The 20,627-nt window shown below is 45.3% G+C and overlaps 1 protein-coding gene across 1 annotated transcript; it reads left to right on the top strand.

Annotated features, from left to right (window-relative positions):
* Positions 1 to 479: 479 nt before the first annotated feature.
* LOC118835696 (zinc finger protein 546-like) lies at positions 480 to 17,862 on the top strand. The gene is made up of 5 exons (XM_036742938.1): positions 480 to 559; positions 2,061 to 2,113; positions 10,474 to 10,600; positions 11,966 to 12,061; positions 16,380 to 17,862. Exons 2-5 carry the CDS (start codon positions 2,081 to 2,083, stop codon positions 17,705 to 17,707), a joined length of 1,584 nt encoding a protein of 527 aa, XP_036598833.1. The 5' UTR covers positions 480 to 559; positions 2,061 to 2,080; the 3' UTR covers positions 17,708 to 17,862.
* The last annotated feature ends 2,765 nt before the right edge of the window (positions 17,863 to 20,627 follow it).

The raw sequence follows: 20,627 nt of genomic DNA, 5'->3' as shown, positions 1-20,627 counted from the left end.
AAGGGCCGTTTGCTGCCAGCATCTCGAAGTAGATCCCTGCCACTTTCCTTTAGTCTGGTGCCCACGTTTCTCTTGGCAGCCTTTCTGCTCCCAAGGGGGAGGGTCTGAGTCCCAGAGCAGGGGGAGGGAGGGAGGAAGTGGGGGAGGCGGTGGAGAGCTGGTGAGGGGAACTCTCAGAGCTCTCCAGCCCTGTGAGTGGTGCCCAGGGGGAATAAGGCCCTGAGATGGATTTGGAGACCCGGGAGGAGTGTAGGGGAGATCATGCCAGCAGGCAAGGCATTCCCTGTGGTCTGAAGCATTCCCTGTGGTCTGAGGCATTCCCTGTGATAGCGGGCAGGGCTTGAGGAAGAGGGGCAGGGCTTGGGGAAGAGAGGCAGGGGGTGGCTCTTGGTTTGATTGGATAAAAGGACTCATCCTGGGGGCCTTGGGGGATGGGAAGGGTGGGGCTATTGGGCGGAGGAGGCCCCTCCCTGAGTGGACTGGCGGAAGCAGGAAACAGGAAACTTTTCCTCTGCATTCTCTGCCTTCTGGTAGCCAGCTCTGCGGGTGCAGGTCTCAGGTAGGTCGGAACCGGGCCCCACGCAGGTCCTGCCTTCTTCTGGCTGCCGGTGCCACTGGGTCTCATGCTGTTCTTTGACCTCACGGTGAATGTCCTCTAGGTCCGCCAGGAGCACACCTGCCTCCCTGCCCAGACCATTGGAGGAGCTGCCCGCTCCAGCTCTTCCAGACCCCCAATCACTTCCCAATGTCCGGGGTCCCCCTCCCCAGATTTCTCATTGGGTCACACTTTCCCAACCTTCAGACTTTGCCCTTAGGGACCCAGAAGTGCTGCTTTCAGCCTTCCCATCCGGACCCAGGCGTCCTGTCTCCCTGCCCCAGCTCCCACCTTCACAGCCAGCACCCTCGAAGGAACCAGGAGTTGTGCCTGTCCCGAGGACCCGCCTTGTAAGCAGGAGCCAAAGCTCTTTCCGGGCCCCTTTTCTGTCACCCCAGGTGCTGGGCTGTTTCCGTCTCATGTCCCGGCCACGTGGCTCGCTGTCTCCACTTTCCCTTTCGCGATTCTGATCCTAAGCTTTACTGGAGGTCCCGGGAGTCCTCCCTGGCTCCCAGGCACACTTCAGAGCACAGTCTGCTGGCTTTGCCAGACCGTGTCCACCCGAAACCCATTTGTCCCTCTCGAGACCCTGACCTCCCTGCCATGATCTGTGTTACACTGTTTTGCCTCCCAGACTCAACCCTGCCCCCGCTCCTTTCAGAACTCTCAGGTCCCATGCAGGGGGCTGAATCCCACACTGGGTTTTCTCTCCCAATCTCTGACTTCCCTGATCCTTCCCTGGCAGCTGCATTGCGGAGCTCTCCCTAAAGAGCTCTGAGAGGAGCCACTGAGTTTCTGACTGGTCTCATCCCATCTGGGATCCCAAGGTACCCCCTCTGCCTCCTGGGGCTCTGTAGCAGGAGGACAGAGGGAGGGAAGTAATCTTCCTGTTCAGACCCACCTCATTTCCAAGCCTGCTTCTTCCCTCCCTCTACCAGTTGGAGTCATTCCCCTGAGGGCAGGCCCTGGATCTTTCTATTCCCAGGGTATCTGTACCTCCAAATCCCTTTAGTTTCCCCTAAGAGGAGAGAGGAAAGAGCTCTCCCTGTGTGGGATCCTTCTTCCTCCCCAGCTCAGTCTGCAGAGGACCCCTTGGCCCAAGCAGGTACGGGGTCAAATCTAGTCACCAAAGCCGGAGGGAAATTAGATTTATTATGAGGCACAAAAAATAGGAATCCCCCAGAGTATGAGCACCAAGGCAGTCAGCCTGGGATGAAGGTTACAGGTGGGGCTGATGGGCTAAAGAAGGGAAAGAATTTTCCAGTTGGCTCCAGGCTGTCTCCTGGTTATCAGGAAGGCTTAGAATTGGGACATTCCATGATTAGTGGGGACATCTGTGAGGAAGAGCTTTAGCTGTGGGCCATAGAGGGTGGGGGAGCAGGTCCCTGTGGTAGACAAGGACCAGGGATAAGAAGGAGGAACTTTACAAAATGGAGTCACTTTGGTTCCTTTGCCATCTACACAGGGAGCCTGGATTCAGAGGGAATGGCCCCTGGGAGCAGCCGAAGCCCAGCCCAGGTGAGTGCAGTCCATCCACAAGCTTGACCAACATTAGCAATCCAGCCATTTCCATAAACCTCCTAGAGGATGGTCCATGAAGCTGGCAATACCTGCCTTATGGGTCGTTTCTTTATAAGAATTGTCATGAAAATAATTACAGTAGTAACAACACTGCCCTGCTCCCGTTTTCAGCTGATTCCTTAGCATCCTGGTGTCTGGAGCACTGCCCTGCACCCCACCCCCCCATGCTGCCCTCCCTGGTTCTCTTTGTGAGGCAATTAGGGTTAATTGACTTATCCAGGGTCACAGAGCTAGTAAGTCTCAAATCCCTGAAGTCAGATTTGACTTAAGTCCTGGGGACTCTGTGGCCAGTGCTCTATCTACTACTCAACCTACCACTCCCCATTTGGTTTTAACTTCTCTTTCATTGCAGCTGACTGACAAGGGTGACCCCTTCATTCCTTAGTGTCTATCACCCAGGGATCCTGTCTTTGCTCTCTTAATGCCTGCCAGCACCCCCTCCCCCTACACAGCTCCTGCCCCTCCTCTCTCTTTCTTGTGGCCAAGCTCTCCCTTCTAGTGACTGAAGACCCAGGAAATCCTTCACCCTGAGTCTTGCCTGGGCACACCTGGAGCAGAGCCCTGAAGGCTCCCCCAGCTCTTGTCCACTGCTGTGTTGCCAACAAAGCACAAACTGTGCTCCTGGTGCTGTTCATGTCCTCCTGCCTCAGGTCACACAAGCCTTCCCAGGTCCCTCTGCAGCCCTCCCCTTCACCAGTTCTCAGGTCAAGTCAATGAGCATTTAGAAAGACCCTGGAAAGAGAAGCCCAAGGTTTCTTGTACAGACTGCTCTGGAACCATCCTGCTGCTCCTAGGTTTCTAAGACTTACCCTGGCACAGTGATTGAGTGATGGACAGCTTCTCCACTGTTTAAAAGAGGCTCCTGGGATTCTCACCCTTGCCTCTGTTGGTTCTGGGCACCAGGACCAGCTTCACCACATACCATATTTCTGTACAGATTGGCTTCCTGGGGGGATAATTTGGTCTTCCCTGGCAGAGTGTCTCATGCCCTGGCAGAGACCATGAGGGCAGCAAGGAGAAAAGGGAGAATGGACAGAGTCAAGTTAGTGTGTCAAGGTATCTCAGACTGCTTCTTGGAAAATCTGAGTCTCCCATAGGCTGGAGCAGGTCGTAGATTGACCTGGGAAGGGACTAATGGATGGAAGTGACTGGAGCCAATACTGTTTAGATGTTAAGCAAAAAGCAGATACCCCTAGGTCATTTCACAAGCAAAAGGAGCTTTATATAAGTATAGCATAAAAGGGCATTCAGTATGGATAAGAGAGTTCTTTAGCTTGAGTAGACAAGGCTCACCTCACCTCCATGTGGTGGGTAGAGCCAGCTGTGGCAGTGTGCCATTTGGGGAAATCTGTCTTATCTGAAGAACCCTGCTTTCACAAGGATGGACTTTTATGCCTTTAGATTCCCAGGTAGCTGCACTAATTTGTCCAGAGTCCCTTAGAATACTGCTTGAAGGGAGACACATGGAGCCTTTGCCCACTATGGAAGTCAGGTCCTCAGGATGGTTTTGTCACCTTTCTGGGTGAAAAAAAACCCCATAAACTGGCCTAACCATGTGACAAAGGAAGGACAGAATTCCAGGAGGTAGTGGCCCCTTCACTTATGGGGAGGGTGCAGCCTTTGACAGGCATCAGGTGAGTGAGTGGTCAGTCTGATTTCAAGAGTGGCTGATGGAAGAAAAACCAGCATTCATGATCAACCACCTACTAAGTGCCAGGCACTGAGGTCACCACCTTACCAATACCTCACTGACCCTTACAACCAACCTTATGGAGTCTGGAGAATATTGGAGAAAATTTTTTACCTCATTTTTAAATTCAATTTTTTTTACTTGAGAAAGTAGCCATTTCTCCCTTCCCTTTGTGCCGCGCACCCCTCCTCCCCCCATTAAGAAAGCATGAAAAACCAGCCCCTATTGCAGGAATGTCTGTAGTGAAGGTAAACAAAATTTGGTTGTAGCTGAAGAACATTATATCAGCTGGTACTTTGAGTATCAACTCTGTCAAGAGGTAAGCAACATGTCCTCATGACCCCTCAGGAATCGATGGATCATTGCCTTCCAGACTTCCAATGTGTATGTACACGCATGAATACGTGCGTTGGTATCAGTCAAGGTCTGCCTAATTATCTTCCCACCTGCTCCCTCCCCCACACTGGTAAGGCAATGTAGGCAAAACCCATTACACTCAATTCATACTCAATCTGAAAAACAATACCATGGCACCAATCCCCTAAAACATATTTCTCCTTCTCTCCCTCCTGAGTCCTTCCTTTCTAGGTTGTAGGCAGCCTGTTTCTTCCTCATTGGCCCTCTGAAGTCTTGGTTGGTCACTGTGTTACTTCCTGGTCCATGCAATAGTATCCCAGTACATTTGTTAAACTTCCTTATTCATCCATACCCCATTTATGTATAATCCCTCAGATTCTCTTTCTTTTTCACCTTGAAAAGAAATATAAAAATTATAAAAATGGAATGTGTTTTGTTTAGGCCTAAGCCCTCCCATAGTCTATCCTTCTACTTCCCCCTCTCCTTTCTTTCCCTTCCTTCCTTTTCACTAGTGAGTAACATGTCTTTCTGTACAGAACTCTGTGTTGTGTGTGCTCTTCCTTCCTTTGACTGGAGGACTAACGTTCAGGCATCACGTGTTTCCACCGTGTCCCCGCCTTCCTGTTGCTATAGATAGCTACTTGTACCCCATCATTAGGTGAGATAATGTTTCCTAAACCTCCTTTCCACTCACCTACCTCAGTGCATTCCTCTTCTTCTCTTTCCATCTTTCCCTTCAGATCAAGACATAACAGAACCCCTCCCAGGTCTTCTCTAATTTGATTCCCTCTATGAGCCCTGAGAGAGATCAGAGAGGACACATATCACCTCCCCATATTTGAATAAAAGTAGTTTATCCTTTATTTTTTTTATTCCCCTAGACTAGTTTACCTTTGTCTTCAGATGTGTTTGAACTTCAAAAGCTCTCTGCAGTTATGGTCTCTTCAGGAAGAATGCTTGGAAGTCCTTTCCTTAAGGTTCATTTCCCCCTATTTCATTATACTCAGTTTTGTTGGGTAAATCAGTCTTGGCTATAAGGCCACATCCTTTACCTTCTAGCATATGCTATTCCAAGCTCTGTGCTCTTTAATAATGGTTATTGACAAAGTGTGTGTGATCCTGCGGCTGCTTGGTACTTGAATTCTTTTATTTTGTCTTGTTTTTCTGACTGCTTGCTGCATTTTTCGTGTTACCTGTTAGCTCTGTGTTTTTGGCAATGGTGTTGCTGGGAGTTTTCATGGAGAGCTTTCTTTCAAGAAGTGAGCTGTGGGTTATTTTGACTTTCTCCTCTGGTTGTAAGACACCTGGGCAGTTTTAGGATTTCTTGAAATCTCATGCCTAGGCTCCTTTGTTTAATGGTATTCAGATAGTCCAAAGTTATCTAAATTTTCCCTTCTTTTCTATGTGAGTTGACTTTTACTCTGAGTTATTTCCTGTGAGCCATTTTCTTCTGTTTATTTTTCAACATTTTAAACTTGTTTTTTAATATTTGCTATTGCCTTGTGGCTTCTGTTTATTGTATTCAAAGTTTTAGAGAGGTTATTGCTTAGCCAAGGTTTGGTACCACTTGTACCAATCTGTTAACTCCTTGATACTTTCTTCCTCACCACTCATTTCTTTTCCATTTATTTCCCCTCCAACTCTCTCATTCTACTTATAAACATGTTTCACTCTTGCTTCAATGCTTCCAGAAATTCTGGTTGAGTTTGTGATCAAGCTGTGTTTTTCTGAGGCAGTGCTTACAGATGTGAGTCACTCTTCTGCATCTGTGTCTCCAGTTCGTCTGTCACCAAAAGCGTTCATTATGGTGAGGTTCTTCTTTTGTTGGGTCATTCTTTCAGCCTACTTCCTGTGCATCACCTTGGAGGGAATGTCTGGGCTGCTCTTGTGGCTGCTTCCTTGGGGTCCTGACAGTTGTCTTATTCCAGGAAGTCAGGGGCAGGATAGAGGCCTATGAGTTCTCAGTGTTCGCAAAGTTGTGTGATCCAGAACAAAGTCAGATTGTTGCCCTCCTGCTCTGAGCTCTCCAAGTTTCTGGCCTGGGTTTGAGTCTCTGCAAGAGTGGACTGCTGCCAGGCTCAGGGAGTCAGGATTGTAAGTTTCTCTTTATTTTGGGTTTCAGGCCTTGTTATTCCACTGTAGGCTGGGCTGGATATTGGAAGGCAGACCCTGCTTGTCATCCCAGGCCTGGGCCACACCCGTGCTTCTGCTGGTTCCTGCTCTTCCTTCCTTCCTTCATTCCCCAGGGTCACTCCACCCACTGCTTGGCATACATTCCCTAGACCCTGGTTATGTAAGCTGGGCATGATAAAGGGTGAGAAAGCTGCCAGTGGTAGCCATCCTCTTCTAGTTTCCTGACATGGGTTTGAATCTTTTTGCCCTGTTACTCAGGATTTCATTGTAGGAATGCAGTGCGGTGTCTTCCTCACTAGGTTTGGGATAAGGGTCCAGGGACCTCCCGTTTTCCCCACTGTGCCAACCTGGACCAAGGACTCCCAGGTTTTTCTGGTTTTCCCCATCAAGATTTGGTCCGGTACATTGTCCAGATCTGTTAGCTCTTTGTGGAGAGGAGTTTACTGTATTTCTTCCTCACTGTGCCATCTTGACCCTGCCATGCCCAGAGACATTATCCTCACTTTACATAAGTGGAGAAAACTGACCCAGATGTTAAGGGATTTGCCCAGCATCCCATAGCTGTGAGTGTCTGAGGCTTGATGTGAGCCTAGGTCATCCCCAAGGTCAGTCTTCCTGACCCCTGGACCAGTGCTCTTGGCGGAGGAGGAAGATGAAAAGCTCCTGGAAGAAATCTGGCACTAAGATATTTGATCAAGAAACATTCATTAAGTGCTTGGGACACACAGAGAGGCAAGTGACAATACAGTTACTTAAGGCCCTCACAGCCTATTGGGGAACTGTGCCAAATAGGAACTAATTAAAAGAGAGAAAGCACTAGAATTGAGAGGGGTTGGGAGAAGCTTCCATTGATGAGACTGAAGTAGGGACCTGAGGCAGCCAGTGCAGTCAGTAGGGCAGCTAGGTGGTGCAGTGGATGGACTGGCAGGCCTGGAGTCAGGAAACCTGAGTTCAAATGAGGCCTCAGACTCTTACAAGCTGTGTGACCCTGGGCAACTCACTTGACCCTGTCTGCCTCAGTTTCCTCTTCTGTCAAATGAGCTGGAGAAGGCAATGGCCAACCATGTAGTATCTTTGCGAAGAAAACTCCAAAATCATGAAGAGGTGGACATGAGTGAACAACAAAAGTAACATTAGGGGACGCAGGAGGTAGAGATGAGGAGGAAGAGTGTGACAGTGGGGCTGTCCAGTAAAATGGGTGTGGCCACTGAAAGTGTGTGGAGCTGAGAGATGGAGGGTCTTGTTGAGGGAACAGCCAGGAGGCCAGGGTCACTGGATGGAAGAATACATATAGGGAGGAGGGACTAAGTCTTAATGGGCTTTGCGTGACTTTTGTATTTGTATTTTGTACTGGGGGTTATTGAGTGGAGGGGCAGGATGGTGACATAGTCAGAGCCTCCCTTTAGTGGCTGAACAGAGGACACATTGGAGTGGGGAGAAACTTGAGGCTGGTAGACCCACCAGCAGGCTATAGTAATAGCCTAGGTGTGAAGTGTTGAAGGTTTGAACCTGGGTGGGGGCCTTCTTAGGTGGGGGAGAAGTGGTCATTTATGAGAGATGTTGCAAAGGTGAAATCAGCAGAGATGGACAACAGATGGGATGTGGTGGAGAGAGAATGTGAGGAGCAGACATCTTGGTGGCCTGGATTGGATAGGTGAGAACCTGGGCCTCCAGGTAACCTTTGAGGGCCAGCAGCAGTTGGAGACTCTAAATGGAATACCTAGGGGAATAACAGGTTCAGAATCTATTGTTGGTCTGGCTCAGATCCCAGGATGGCAGCAGGGGTTCACCCAGGTGCTAGCCCAGCCTGAAGCATGCACAAGAATCACCTGGGCAGGAATCGTAGTCTAACATGGGACCTGCAGAGCTGGCCAGCTGGCTGATAGTGTCCAAATTCAGTAGATTTGCTGTTGCGAAGAAGGCTGAAAACCAGATCAGGAGATTGCAGAACTAGGATCCCATTGTGGGCAAGGGAAATCTCCATCAACTTTGCCACAGATCAGACCACTTGAGGAGCACTGAAAGCTTGCAGGTCCCCAGGCTGAGCTGTCCTTGACACCAGGAGAGCACAGGAAGACCCAGGAGAACACAAGCTCAGCCCAGACACTCCTCCAGGAGGGCACAGAGACTGGCTTTAAGTAAACAGTGAAGTCAGCGATGATACAGAAATGTGAGGGAGGAATGTTAGTTTTAAGAAGTGATGAAAGGCTGGTTTTAGAGAAGTCTGGGAAGAGGTGTACTAACTGCTGCATAGCAAAGGGAATAGAACGAGGAACACAGTTTATCTGGAGACAGTGCTGTAAAGCTGACCTTGAAAGACCTGGGAATCGTGATGTGATCTGCCACTATTCCAGAGGACTAATCTAACATGCCACCTGCCTCCCCTTCTGATAGAGGTGACTCAGTCCAGAATAAAACTTTTGGATGTGGGCAATGTGAAATTGGGGTCCACATGATTATACATGTTGAAAACAGAATTTGGTTTTTCAGTTCATTTTCAATGAGGGTGGGCTTGAGAGCAAAAGAAGGGGGATTTTTTTTCTAAGGAAAAAAAAACGACTTGTTCTCCATGGGATCGAGGCTTTTTCCTCCCCATGTTCCTCAAGGCTTTAGGGAGGATCATTTTGTTTTGTCTGTAGAATTGGGAGCCAAGAGCTAGATACATTGAGAAATGGCATCTTCAGGAGCACACAGAACTCCAACCCCTGAAGCCCAACCAAGAGCTGTATCCCAAGGGAATGTCCTGGGGACTCTGGAGAAGGAGAAGAGAATTTGCATTTATGCAGCAGCTTTGAATTATCCATGTGCCCTGGGAGGTGTAAGCTTGGAACTAGGAATGTGCTTGTGGTGCAGTGTGCCTACCTTTTTTGGGTATCTGATATATTTTTGTCCTTGGCATACTTGCATAGTAAGCAGTTTTAAAAAATAAAAATTATATATATAAAAGGAATAAACACTTTGAAGTTCACTGGCTTCACCCAAGTTTCTAGAGTTGTGGGGGAGTGTTTAGATCATTTATTTCTCATAAGGAAGGAAACATTTCTGATGAATTAGCTCAAAGAAAACCGAAGCTAATGAAACATTGTGTTTTTTTTTTAAGCAATAAAGGAACCCCGCCCCCCCCCTTCTTCATTGTTTTTGTTCAGTCATTTCCTTCATATTCAACACTTAGCAAACCCATTAGGGTTTTTTCTTTTTTCTTTTTTTTTTTTTTTTTTTTTTTCAAAGATACTGGAGTAGTTTGTCATTCCTTCTCCAGTTCATTTTACAGGTGAGGAAAGTTAGGTAAATAAGGTAAAGTGACTTGCCCAGGGCCACACAGCTAGTGAGTTTCTGAGGCCATATTTGGACTCATATACATGACGACTCTTGATCCCCAGCCCGGTACTCTATCCACCCTGCCACCTACCTTGCCCTTATACTAAGTAATTAATTTTGTAATTAAGGAATATGTGCTATAGACAAAGGAAAGCATTCTTAAAGCAAAGGCCTAAGCTGTTTTGGATATGACACATGGCCAGAGTGACCTCAAGCCCTCAGTATAATAACAGATAAGGCTCCTTCACTTGCTGGGAACCCTCTCACACCACTCAGTGCAGTGCAGATTCAGATGACTATCTTTCTAGAATGCTCTTCATGTTTTCATGTAGAGAAGAGTTTATTTCAGCCATTCAGGAAGCAAACTAGATCTTTTATTTATCTTTATTTTCTTTTCAGTGATTATTAAATGTTTGTATTTTCGCCCAGAATGCAGTGTACCTGCCAGCTTCTCATGGTCTTTCCTTTACACTATATCACATCAGTTCTGATAAGGAAGAAATTTCACATCACCCTCTCTCTTCTTCCTCCATAGATGAACCTGCCTCACAGATAGAACACACACTTCCTCCCTGATTCCACAGTGAGACAGATTCCATAATAAGACATTTTTCAGCTTTATTACAACTTATGATACTTTCTCAAATTTGAATATGGATCATCCCAAAATTCCATTGGGTTCTTACTGACTGTGGTTTCAAGGGGTGACTGAAATTTCCTCCTGTAAGTTAATGAAGATTGGAATGTTTAACTCTGAAGTGTCTTTCAGCTGTATGTCCTCTGAATTGTGATGATTTAGGAGACAGTGACCTTTAAGGATGTGGCTGTGGACTTCACCCAGGAGGAGTGGGGCCTCTTGGACCATCCTCAGAAGGAGCTGTACAAGGAGGTGATGCTGGAGAATGCCCAGAACCTGCTATCCCTTGGTAAGGACACATCCCGTGGTAACTCTGCGACTGCAATCAAAGGGAATGTCTTCATTCATCTTTGGAGGCTTTGGAGCATCTATGAATTAATAGAGAAAAGTGTATGTCTCCTGTGTCCAAGAGACAGGCTCCCCTGGTACCTGGTTTTCCTATAGAAAGTCTTTGCATTTTGTGACAGGAAGCTGAGGGTTCCCTTTGTTGCTCCTGATGCTGTCTCTTACCGATTCTATTGAGCTTCAGCTCAAAGCTCCCATCACTGTGGAAGAATCTCAGACCTGGAAGTAATCTCAGGGGTTATTTGGTCTGACCTCTACCTGGACATGAACTTTTCTGCTACATCTCTGAAAACTGCCCAGGCAGCTTTTCCTTGCAGCCCATTCCTCTTTGGGATGGGCCTAATATTTGGAATATTCTTCTATTTAACAAGCATACATTGGTAGCTCCTAGCTCTCACTTGTGGCAGGTGTAGCAGATTTGTCCTTGATCTTCCTTCATGTTTCCCTCAACTTCCATCACAGATGGGGGGAGAGGAAGGGAAGGGAACAAACATTTACATTCACCTGTTTACCAGGGGCTGGAACAAGGGCTTTGTTCACAATGTTAAGTCACTTCATCCTCATAATAACCTTCCAGGGTGGGAGATATTATCAGGCCCATTTTACACTTGGGACACTGAGGCAAAAAGAGGTTAAGTGTCTTGTCCAGGGGCACACAGCTACTCACTGTCTGAGGCTGTATTTAAACTCAGGTGTTTCTGACTCTGGGCCCAGGGCTCTGTGTATTGCAGTACCAGCTGCCATGATTTTCTCCTCCTTCAGGATTCCTGGGAACCACTCTGGGGTCCTTGCTAGCATGCCCCTGTGAATGCCAGGAATAATAGACTGACTGATCAGTAGAATTCGGATGAACTACATTGACTTTGCAGCAGGAGACTCTTCCCCCAATAGGCAAACACCCCTGAGTGAACAGTACATAAGGTTTATATAAGGGTCAGGGAGTGAGGAGCCAGGTAGGGGGACTGGGCTAAGGCTGAGTTCCTCAAGGTCCCTGTGGCTTAGGCTTGAGGCTGATCTGACACAATAACCTTTTACCCAGTGTTGGGTCGAGGAGTTTCTGCCAGAATGGAACATAACAGGATGGGGGCAGAAGGTTTGGCTGTTTCTCAGGACAGGGTGTACAATACATCCTACTATGGGTTACTTGCATTACAAACCTTAATGGGTCAGTACAGACTCCTATGTGTGACCAGAATGCAGTGATCCTCAAAATGGAACAGCTCTGTATCCACACCCCTTTCCCTCCCTGAAGAGAACTAATTTACATGTTTCTCTCCATGCTCATCCCTAACTGATTCCCCATGCCCAGGGCTTCAAGTTCCCAGAGAAGTCGTGATCTCCTATTTTGAGCAAAGGGAAGCACCATGGCTGCTGGAGCAAGAAGGCCTGAGGAACCTCTGTCCAGGTGAGTGAGGTGAAAGCAGGTGTTTGAGAGCTGTGATTATGAGAGGATGGTACATGTTGTGGTGAAGGAAGTACTAGGTTGGGGGGCAGGAAGGCCTGCCTGGGAATTGTTTTATTCCCATTTTTATTACCAGGGGCTTCCTGGCCAGTAACTGAACCATCCCCATCTCTAAAACAAAAGTGTTAGACTCCTTGGCCTTTCAGCTCCCTTCCAGGAATAAATCTATCATCTTCTAAGAAGGTGTTGTTTGGAATTTGTGGAATGAAGTCTGCTGAAAGTGCCAAAAGTGTTTAGGCTCTCCAATATGAGCTCTTTCTTCGACCTTCTTCAAACCCACAAACATTTATTAAGATCTTGCTGCTTGCCAGGCCCTTTGCTAATCACTGAGGTGATAAAGATGTGCAAGGGGCATCCTCAGCCCTCCTGGATTTTACCATCTGGTGAACAGTCCAAAAACTGTAGAAAGCCAATGTGGAGAGGTTAAATTGGAGCTGGGCAAGAGAGGGAAGGCACTGAAGTGGGGAATCCTGGGAAAGGCCCATTGTGGAAGGTAGGCTCTGGCTGGGGCTTCAGGGAGGCCAGCATGAACATTCTCAGCCAAAGGGGTTGTGAGAAAAACCCAGGCTCCTGCTCACAGAACAGAAAGGAGGCCCATACCACTGGATTATAGCATATATGGGGGGAGATGGGGTGAAAGAACACTGGAGGAGTAGGAGGGGGCAGGTGATGAAGTGCTTTAGCAACCTTAGGGAAGATTTTACATTGGATCCTGTTGTTGGACAACCCTTGTAGATTGTTGAGTGGGTGCTGACCTGGTCAGGTGAGAGCTTTGGGAAGATGAGCTTGACAGCTGGAAGACTGACTGTACTGGGGGGAGATGAGGCAGTCAGAACAACCGGCAGGCTCTGCAGTACCTCAAGTGTGAGGTGATTGGGGCTTGAACCAAGACAGTGACAGTGCTGGGTGAGAAGGGGTATATGGGAGAGATGTCACACCAGTGGAGTCCCAGGAGTGAATGTGGGGTCAAAAGTGTGAATGTGTGAGAGCCAATGAGGAGTGCCTGACACTGCATCTCTGAGCCTGGAGTATTGAGGATGCCTCAGATAACATTAGGATTGTAGGCTGATGGGAGGGTTGGGGGAAAGAGAATGGGTTTCCTTTTTCAGAAGGTAAAAGGAGGACCGGGAGAGAGTAGTGTCCCTAATGCTTGTAGAGGAGAGTATCAAGAAAAAGGGGTGACTGACAGTGCCAGAGCCTACAGAGAAGTTAAGAAGAATGAGGATCAAGAAACGGCCATAGAATTGAGCAATTTCAGGATTGTGCTAATTTTGGAGAAATAAATTTCGTTATAACAATAAAGTTGGGAGCCAGACTTGAGAGAGTTTCAAAGAAAGCAAAGGAAAGGAGTTCTATTACACCAGTTGTAAATGGCCATCTCTAGCTATTTGACCATGAAATGGAGAACAGATGTTGGATAGTATATTATGGGGTTGCAGGATTCATTTTGGTTTTTTTTTTTCATTCTTTTTTTTTTTAATTTATTTAACATATTTAGTTTTCAGCATTGATTTTCACAAGAGTTTGAATTACAAATTTTCTCCCCATTTCTACCCTCCCCCCCACTCCAAGGTGGCGTATATTCTGGTTGCCCTGTTCCCCAGTCAGCGCTCCCCTCTGTCATCCCACTCCCCTCCCATCCTCTTTTCCCTCCCTTTCTTGTAGGGCAAGATAAATTTCTACACCCCATTGTCTGTGTATCTTATTTTCTAGTTGCATGCAAAAACATTTTTGTTTGTTTTTTGAACATCTGTTTTTAAAACTTTGAGTTCCAAATTCTCTCCCCTCTTCCCTTCCCACCCACCCTCCCTAAGAAGTCAAGCAATTCAACATAGGCCACATGTGTATCATGTGGAATTCTGCTCAAAGGGCTATAAAATTTTGTATGCTCTTTGGTCCAACAATACGATTCCGGGGTGTATGTCCCAAAGACACAAAAACGAGCTGGGACAAGGACCTATTTGCACAAAAATAAATATAGTACCTCTTTTGTGGGGAAAAGAATTAGAAATTGAGGGGGTGCTCATCAATTGGGGAATGGCTAAACAGGCTGTGGCATATGATTGTAATTCAATATTCTTGTGCTATAAGAAATGACAAGCAGGATGATATCAGAAAAACCTGGAAAAACTTACATGAACTGATGCATAGTGAAGTGAACAGAACCAGAAAACATTGTACATAGCAACAGCAATATTGTTTGATGAAGAATTCTGAATGACTTAACTTTTCTCAGCAATGCAATCCCAAATGATGGAAATTCATTTTTTAAGATCTCTAACCAGTCCATAAAATGATTGGTGGTTACTCTTTAAAATATTTATTTTTCTAATTGTTCTTGACAAGTAGTGTATTAAATGATAAATGTACTTGAAGGTCAATTGCACAGATGTTTTTCAAACACTGTTTACATTTAAAACCTCCTTTGTAAGGATAAAATATCTTCAGTCATAACTTTCTATTTCCTACCAATGGAAAACCTTCTATACTTTCTTTGAAACTCTAGAGAATGACTAATCTGTGTTACCAACCAGTTCCTTTGAGAAGCTGACAGGAAGGTGAATAATAAAGGTTCAAATCAGAAAACAAGCTTAACACTGTAACAAGGGGGCACTTTAAGGTTGGTTTTTGTAGAATGGTTGTGGTGGGTCCAGGATGGTTTCATTGTGGCCACTACTATGCATGCATAGCAATCATGGGTCCAAAGAGCCTGTTATCTCTGCTGCAGTTTGAATTACAAATTTTCTCCCCATTTCTACCCTCCCCCCCACTCCAAGATGGCATATATTCTGGTTGCCCTGTTCCCCAGTCAGCCCTCCCTTCTGTCACCCCACTCCCCTCCCATCCCCTTTTCCCTTTCTTTCTTGTAGGGCAAGATAAATTTCTCTGCCCCATTGCCTGTGTATCTAATTTTCTAGTTGCATGCACCAAGTAATTTTTTGATGTGCTAATTACAGCTTTGATGAGATGTGAGGTAACCCAGGAATGAGAGAACTACCCTGCTATAGTGGGAGCCAGCCAGTGAGGGTCTGTGCATGCCTGTGATCATTTGCAAATGAATGTCCCACCTCCCTGGGAATTTGGAAACAATTTGTTCTCACAACATGATGTTCTCCCTGCATGAACCTCAAAAGGATTATATGCCTGGCCATAATGACTTTGAGTCACTGCAGAAAAGTCCTATTATGGTTGAAGTATGCACATGCTTGTTGTCCCAGAGGATAAATATCTTAGCCACAAAGTTGGGTGATTGCTTACTGCTTAAGGTGCCAAGGACAAGTATTTCAGTTGAAATCTTTTGGACCACTGGCTAAAACCTCCAAGGGGTTTGTGAAATTCTAAATGGGAAGGGGCTTCAAGACAACTAATAGTGAAGATTCTGTGCAGTCCCTCACAAAAGGATGATAGATCCAAATTAGTGTATGAGCACATATTTTCAGACATTGGAAATGCTGTGCATTTTAACATTGTGTTTATTATGATGATGGTTTTTTGGTAGAAACAGATTTTATTTTCTAATATAATACTTTATTTTCCACTATTAGGTACTAAAACAATTTCTAAACATTTGCTTAAATATAAAATTCCAAATTCTTTCACTTCTTCCCCTCTCCCCTCCCTGAGATGGTAAACAATCTGCTATAGGCTCTACATGTGCAGTCATTGTTACAAAGATTTTATTTTTGTTTTGGTGAACAGGGGCAGTTAGACTCAAACTTTTTTTTAAAAAAAATGTAATTGTTATCAAAATAAATAGTCTGAGGGGGTAGCAAGGTGGTGCAGTTGATAGAGTACCCCTTGAATCAAGAAGACCTGAGTTCAAATCTAAGTAGAGGCACTTGACACTTACTAGCTGGGTGCCCCCGGAGAAGTCCCTTGGCCCTGATTAACTTGCCAAAAAAAATATTAATAGGCCAGAACAAAATATTTTATGTGTTAGGTAAATACAAACAAAACAGAACAAAACAACCCAGTACTGGTATTTTTCATGTGACCTCAAATACTGCAACAGAAAAAAGAAAGATTGAATGTTGTTACTAGGGACCTTACATTACACTTGCAATTATGAGGTATTATGAAATAATTTGAACATTTAGTGTGTGTGCCCTAAATGGCATAATATCTGAAGAAAGGATTTAAAGGGCAAATGATGAAAGTGAAAAGGAAAGACTGAGTAGAAACAACCTTTCTAGTACTGCATTCTAAGTCACAGGTTTGATTTCACATCACAAATATGTTTATTGCTTCTTTCTTTCAAAAGGAGGGATCAGATTTCAAGTGAAGAAGACTCCTGCAGACCTAAACCTTTGTATGGAAGAAACTCTGGAGCAAAGAGACAGGTATACTCCTGTCCAACATCAGAGAATCCACACTGGAGAGAAACCTTATGAATGTAATCGATGTGGAAAGTCTTTTAGAGACAAGTATACTCTTGTCCAACATCAGAGAATCCACACTGGAGAGAAACCTTATGAATGCAATCAGTGTGGAAAGGCTTTCAGAGATAGGTATACTCTTGTCCAACATCAGAGAATCCACACTGGAGAGAAAACTTATGAATGTAATCAATGTGGAAAGGCTTTCACATGGAGGATTGGTCTTGCTGAACATCAGAAAACCCACACTGGAGAGAAACCTTATGTATGTAATCAATGTGGAAAGGCTTTTAGAGACAGGTATTCTCTTGCCCAACATCAGAGAATCCACACTGGAGAGAAACCTTATGAATGTAATCAATGTGGAAAGGCTTTCACATGGAGGATTGGTCTTGCTGAACATCAGAAAACCCACACTGGAGAGAAACCTTATGTATGTAATCAATGTGGAAAGGCTTTTAGAGACAGGTCCACTCTTGCCCAACATCAGAGAATCCACACTGGAGAGAAACCCTATGAATGTAATCAGTGTGGTAAAGCTTTTATAAAGCAGGCCAACCTTAAAGTACATCAGAGAATCCACACTGGAGAGAAACCTTATGAATGTAATCCTTGTGGAAAGGCTTTCAGACTCAGATCCAGTCTAGTTCAACATCAGAGAATCCACACTGGAGAGAAACCTTATGAATGCAGTCAGTGTGGAAAGGTTTTCAGAGGCAACTCTCCTCTAATTAAACATCAGAGAATCCACACTGGAGAGAAACCTTATGAATGTAATCTGTGTGGAAAGGTTTTCAGATTCAGCTCCAGTCTAGTTCAACATCAGAGAATTCACACTGGAGAGAAACCTTTTGAATGTAATCTGTGTGGAAAGGCTTTCAGATCCAGCTACCATCTTGTTGAACATCAGAGAATCCACACTGGAGAGAAACCTTATGAATGTAACCAGTGTGGAAAGGCTTTCAGATGCAGCTCCCACTTTGTTGGACATCAGAGAATCCACACTGGAGAAAAACCTTATGAATGTAATCTGTGTGGAAAGGCCTTCAGAGTCAGCTCAAGGCTTGTAGAACATCAGAGAATCCACACTGGAGAGAAACCTTATGAATGTAGTCACTGTGGAAAACCTTTTAGAACGAGCTCCAGTCTAGTTAATCATCAGAGAATGCACACTGGAGATAATACAATCCATGTGGCAAAGCCACAAATATGAAATTAAAACAAGTAGAAGTGTTGTACCAGAAGCGAGTGAGACACGCCACAGAGTATAAGTTTTAAATGGAGAATTTAGTAGCCGCCAGCCATCGGGGCTGCTACCCAAATAAATGGCCCCGTTTTGAGGTGAAGGTGTGGGTTATGTAGGACATGTGGGGGTACAGTGGTTAATTATCTCCTGGATAATTACTACAGACCAGGTCACAGGGTGGGGGGAACAGGAACAAAGGTTTAACAAAGTTTTAAATGGAGAATTTATTAGCTGCCATCTATTCGGGGTTCAACCCAAATCAGAATGGGCATGAGTTGGGGTTAAGACGTAGGATTTATAGAAAATACAGGGTGCAGTGGTTAATTATCTCTTGAAATTTACATGCCAGGTCATAGGGTGGTCCGGGGGTACAGGAACAAAGGTCCTGACAGAACAAAAGTTCTGACAGGTTATCTTTAAGTGGGATAATCCTATCTATTGGCATTCCTTGGAGGGGTCATGGAGCCCCAGGGACATTTGCTAAATGGCAATAGGTCTGAGTGCATTCTTTATTATGCAAACTGGGGTTTTAGTTAGGGGCTGGGGGCAGGGTTCTCCTTGATTTCTCCAGTCCCACATTTCCCACTTCTTCTATGGAGCTATTCAAACCTTTGAAAGAGGAATGACCTGATGTGGAGAGGGACAGAATTTGCATGAGAACGAATTAGGTTTGAGATATGAGAAAGTAATCAGGGACCTATAGTTACTGTCAGGATCAATAAAATAAGGGGGTATATTAGGAAGGCAGAATTTATGATTTCAAAGGGAATCTCATATGTGCCTAAAAGGTCCGGAACCGCAGGATATAAGGAATTCTCTAGGCAGAAGGCAGGAGAACTAAAGCATGTATTTACACTCCACAGTAACAGTCCCACAAACCAGTGTCCCCATTTTGATATTTTCATCAAAAGCTTCCAGGCCCAATAAGTCCGCCTCACAAGGGTAAGCAGGAGGCCACAGAGAAGCGAGATGGTATAAGGCAAAATCGTTTACATGCTTCTCCTCTACGGTATGAAGATTACCCACTAGCCTCCAGTCAACTCTGCTACCGGCAGCTCAGCTTCAGCTGTAGGCGTCTCTGGCTCCAACCGGAAAAGGAAAGGAGGATCTTCAAGCTGTCCTCTCCCCTCTTATAATGGTTTTGACATCATCAAGCGCCGCCTGAACGACCAGGGCCGATTGGTTCTTGACTTGGCCCCTCCCCCAGCGTAGACCACGTTAACACACCTCCCCTCAGCCAGCGCCACGACTCATCACACAGGAAGCTCTGGTCCTTCCCCGGAAGAGCAAGCCCCAGCGTCCAGGGAAGCTCAACGAGGCGAGCTGAGTCATTCAAAGAAAACAAAGTCCATTCTGGCTACACTCCACCCCTCACAATGTTCTAGGATGCACAATCCAATCATAATTCAAATTATATATCCTAGAATATTGTGATCCAATTATGCAGGAAACTAAAACATATCATTCACAATAAAGCAAAACATATCATTCAGTGACATTCCCAAATATTGGTTTACGATTCAAATGTGATCCACCCCTAGATCCCAGCCAGATAATCTCTTCAATCAATCATCCCAAAATAATTATTAATAATTCAAATGTCCACCCCTAGATCTTCGTATCCATTACATAGGATCAATAATATCATAACAATAAAACAATATAGCAAGGATAACACAAAATAAGTACACAGAACACTATCATCATCCCCCCCTCAAACAATTGGGGCTCAAAATCTTGGGGTAAGGGGTGAAGGTCTCATTTTCCATAGCTTCTTCTTGCTGAAATTGGATGCAGAGGTGTGCCTGCCCCAAAGAGTCCAATTCCAGAGTTCAGTTCTTTAGCGAGCTGGCAGGAATTCCAAGAATGCTACGTGGTTAGGCAGTCACCGGAAGCTGCAGGGTGCTTAAACCTGCAGGAGACAGAACTAGCGACAAGGTTAACTAAAAGAGAGAACAAAACGAGTAGGCAAGTATGGGCTATTATCCTTCAAATAAAATCATCTCCAGTTTAGTTGAAATTTCAGTTATGCAGAGATCCAATATCAGAGCCAAACTCAGATGGGAAATGTTTCTTTTTAAACGGAACACAATGAGGAAACTAAGCCAAGAAGATCCCACCCTAGATGGAGACCAGGATTGTCCTCCCAGCCTTTCCCCAGATGTACAAGGGAAACCAGGAGGATCCCATCCTAGATAGACTAGGATTGTCCTCCCAGCCTTTCCCCAGATGTACAAGCTTTCATCCATTAATCACAGCCTCTGAGTGGCTTGTGTCAATTACCAGCATGAGCCATACCTGTGGGGTCCGTGAATCTAATATTATAGCCCTATTCACGGTAAAATATATGGTTCAGGGGTACGATTTGGTAATTATCTTCCCCTGAATAGACAACTGTTACAGTGTTGTTCTTCCCATGGGCTATGACTTCTGCAGCCTTTGGAATATCATCTGGCTTCCGTTTTACCCATACCTTAGCTCCCAACTTTATTCTATCAACAGAGCAAGCCCCTTTTGCCCCTCTAGTAGTTATTCTGGGAGGAGGGTCAGTTTTCACAAAGGGTATTTTTTCACAGGGGATAATAATCACTTGAACTATCCTATCATTTCTACAAAATTGTACAGGTTTTTCACCCAAATTCTGGAGTGTCACAACAATTTCTTTTTGATAATTCGAATCTATCACTCCAGCCAATACATGTACTCCTTGAGCTGCTAATCCTGGTTTAGGTAATATCCGTCCAAAATGATTCTTGGGGATTCTCATACATACTCCAGTAGGGGTTTTTCTTATCTCTTTCCTATTCAACCTAAAATTCTCTATACAATGTAAATCATATCCTGCCGAACCAGGTGTTCCTGGACATGGTAGGGGGACATCTTCCCT

The sequence above is a fragment of the Trichosurus vulpecula genome, chromosome 2 (assembly GCF_011100635.1).
Source record: "Trichosurus vulpecula isolate mTriVul1 chromosome 2, mTriVul1.pri, whole genome shotgun sequence".
In the NCBI taxonomy this organism is placed as follows: Eukaryota; Metazoa; Chordata; class Mammalia; order Diprotodontia; family Phalangeridae; genus Trichosurus; species Trichosurus vulpecula.
Note: the sequence above shows the minus strand (reverse complement) of the source record. Positions and strands in the feature narration are given on the sequence as shown.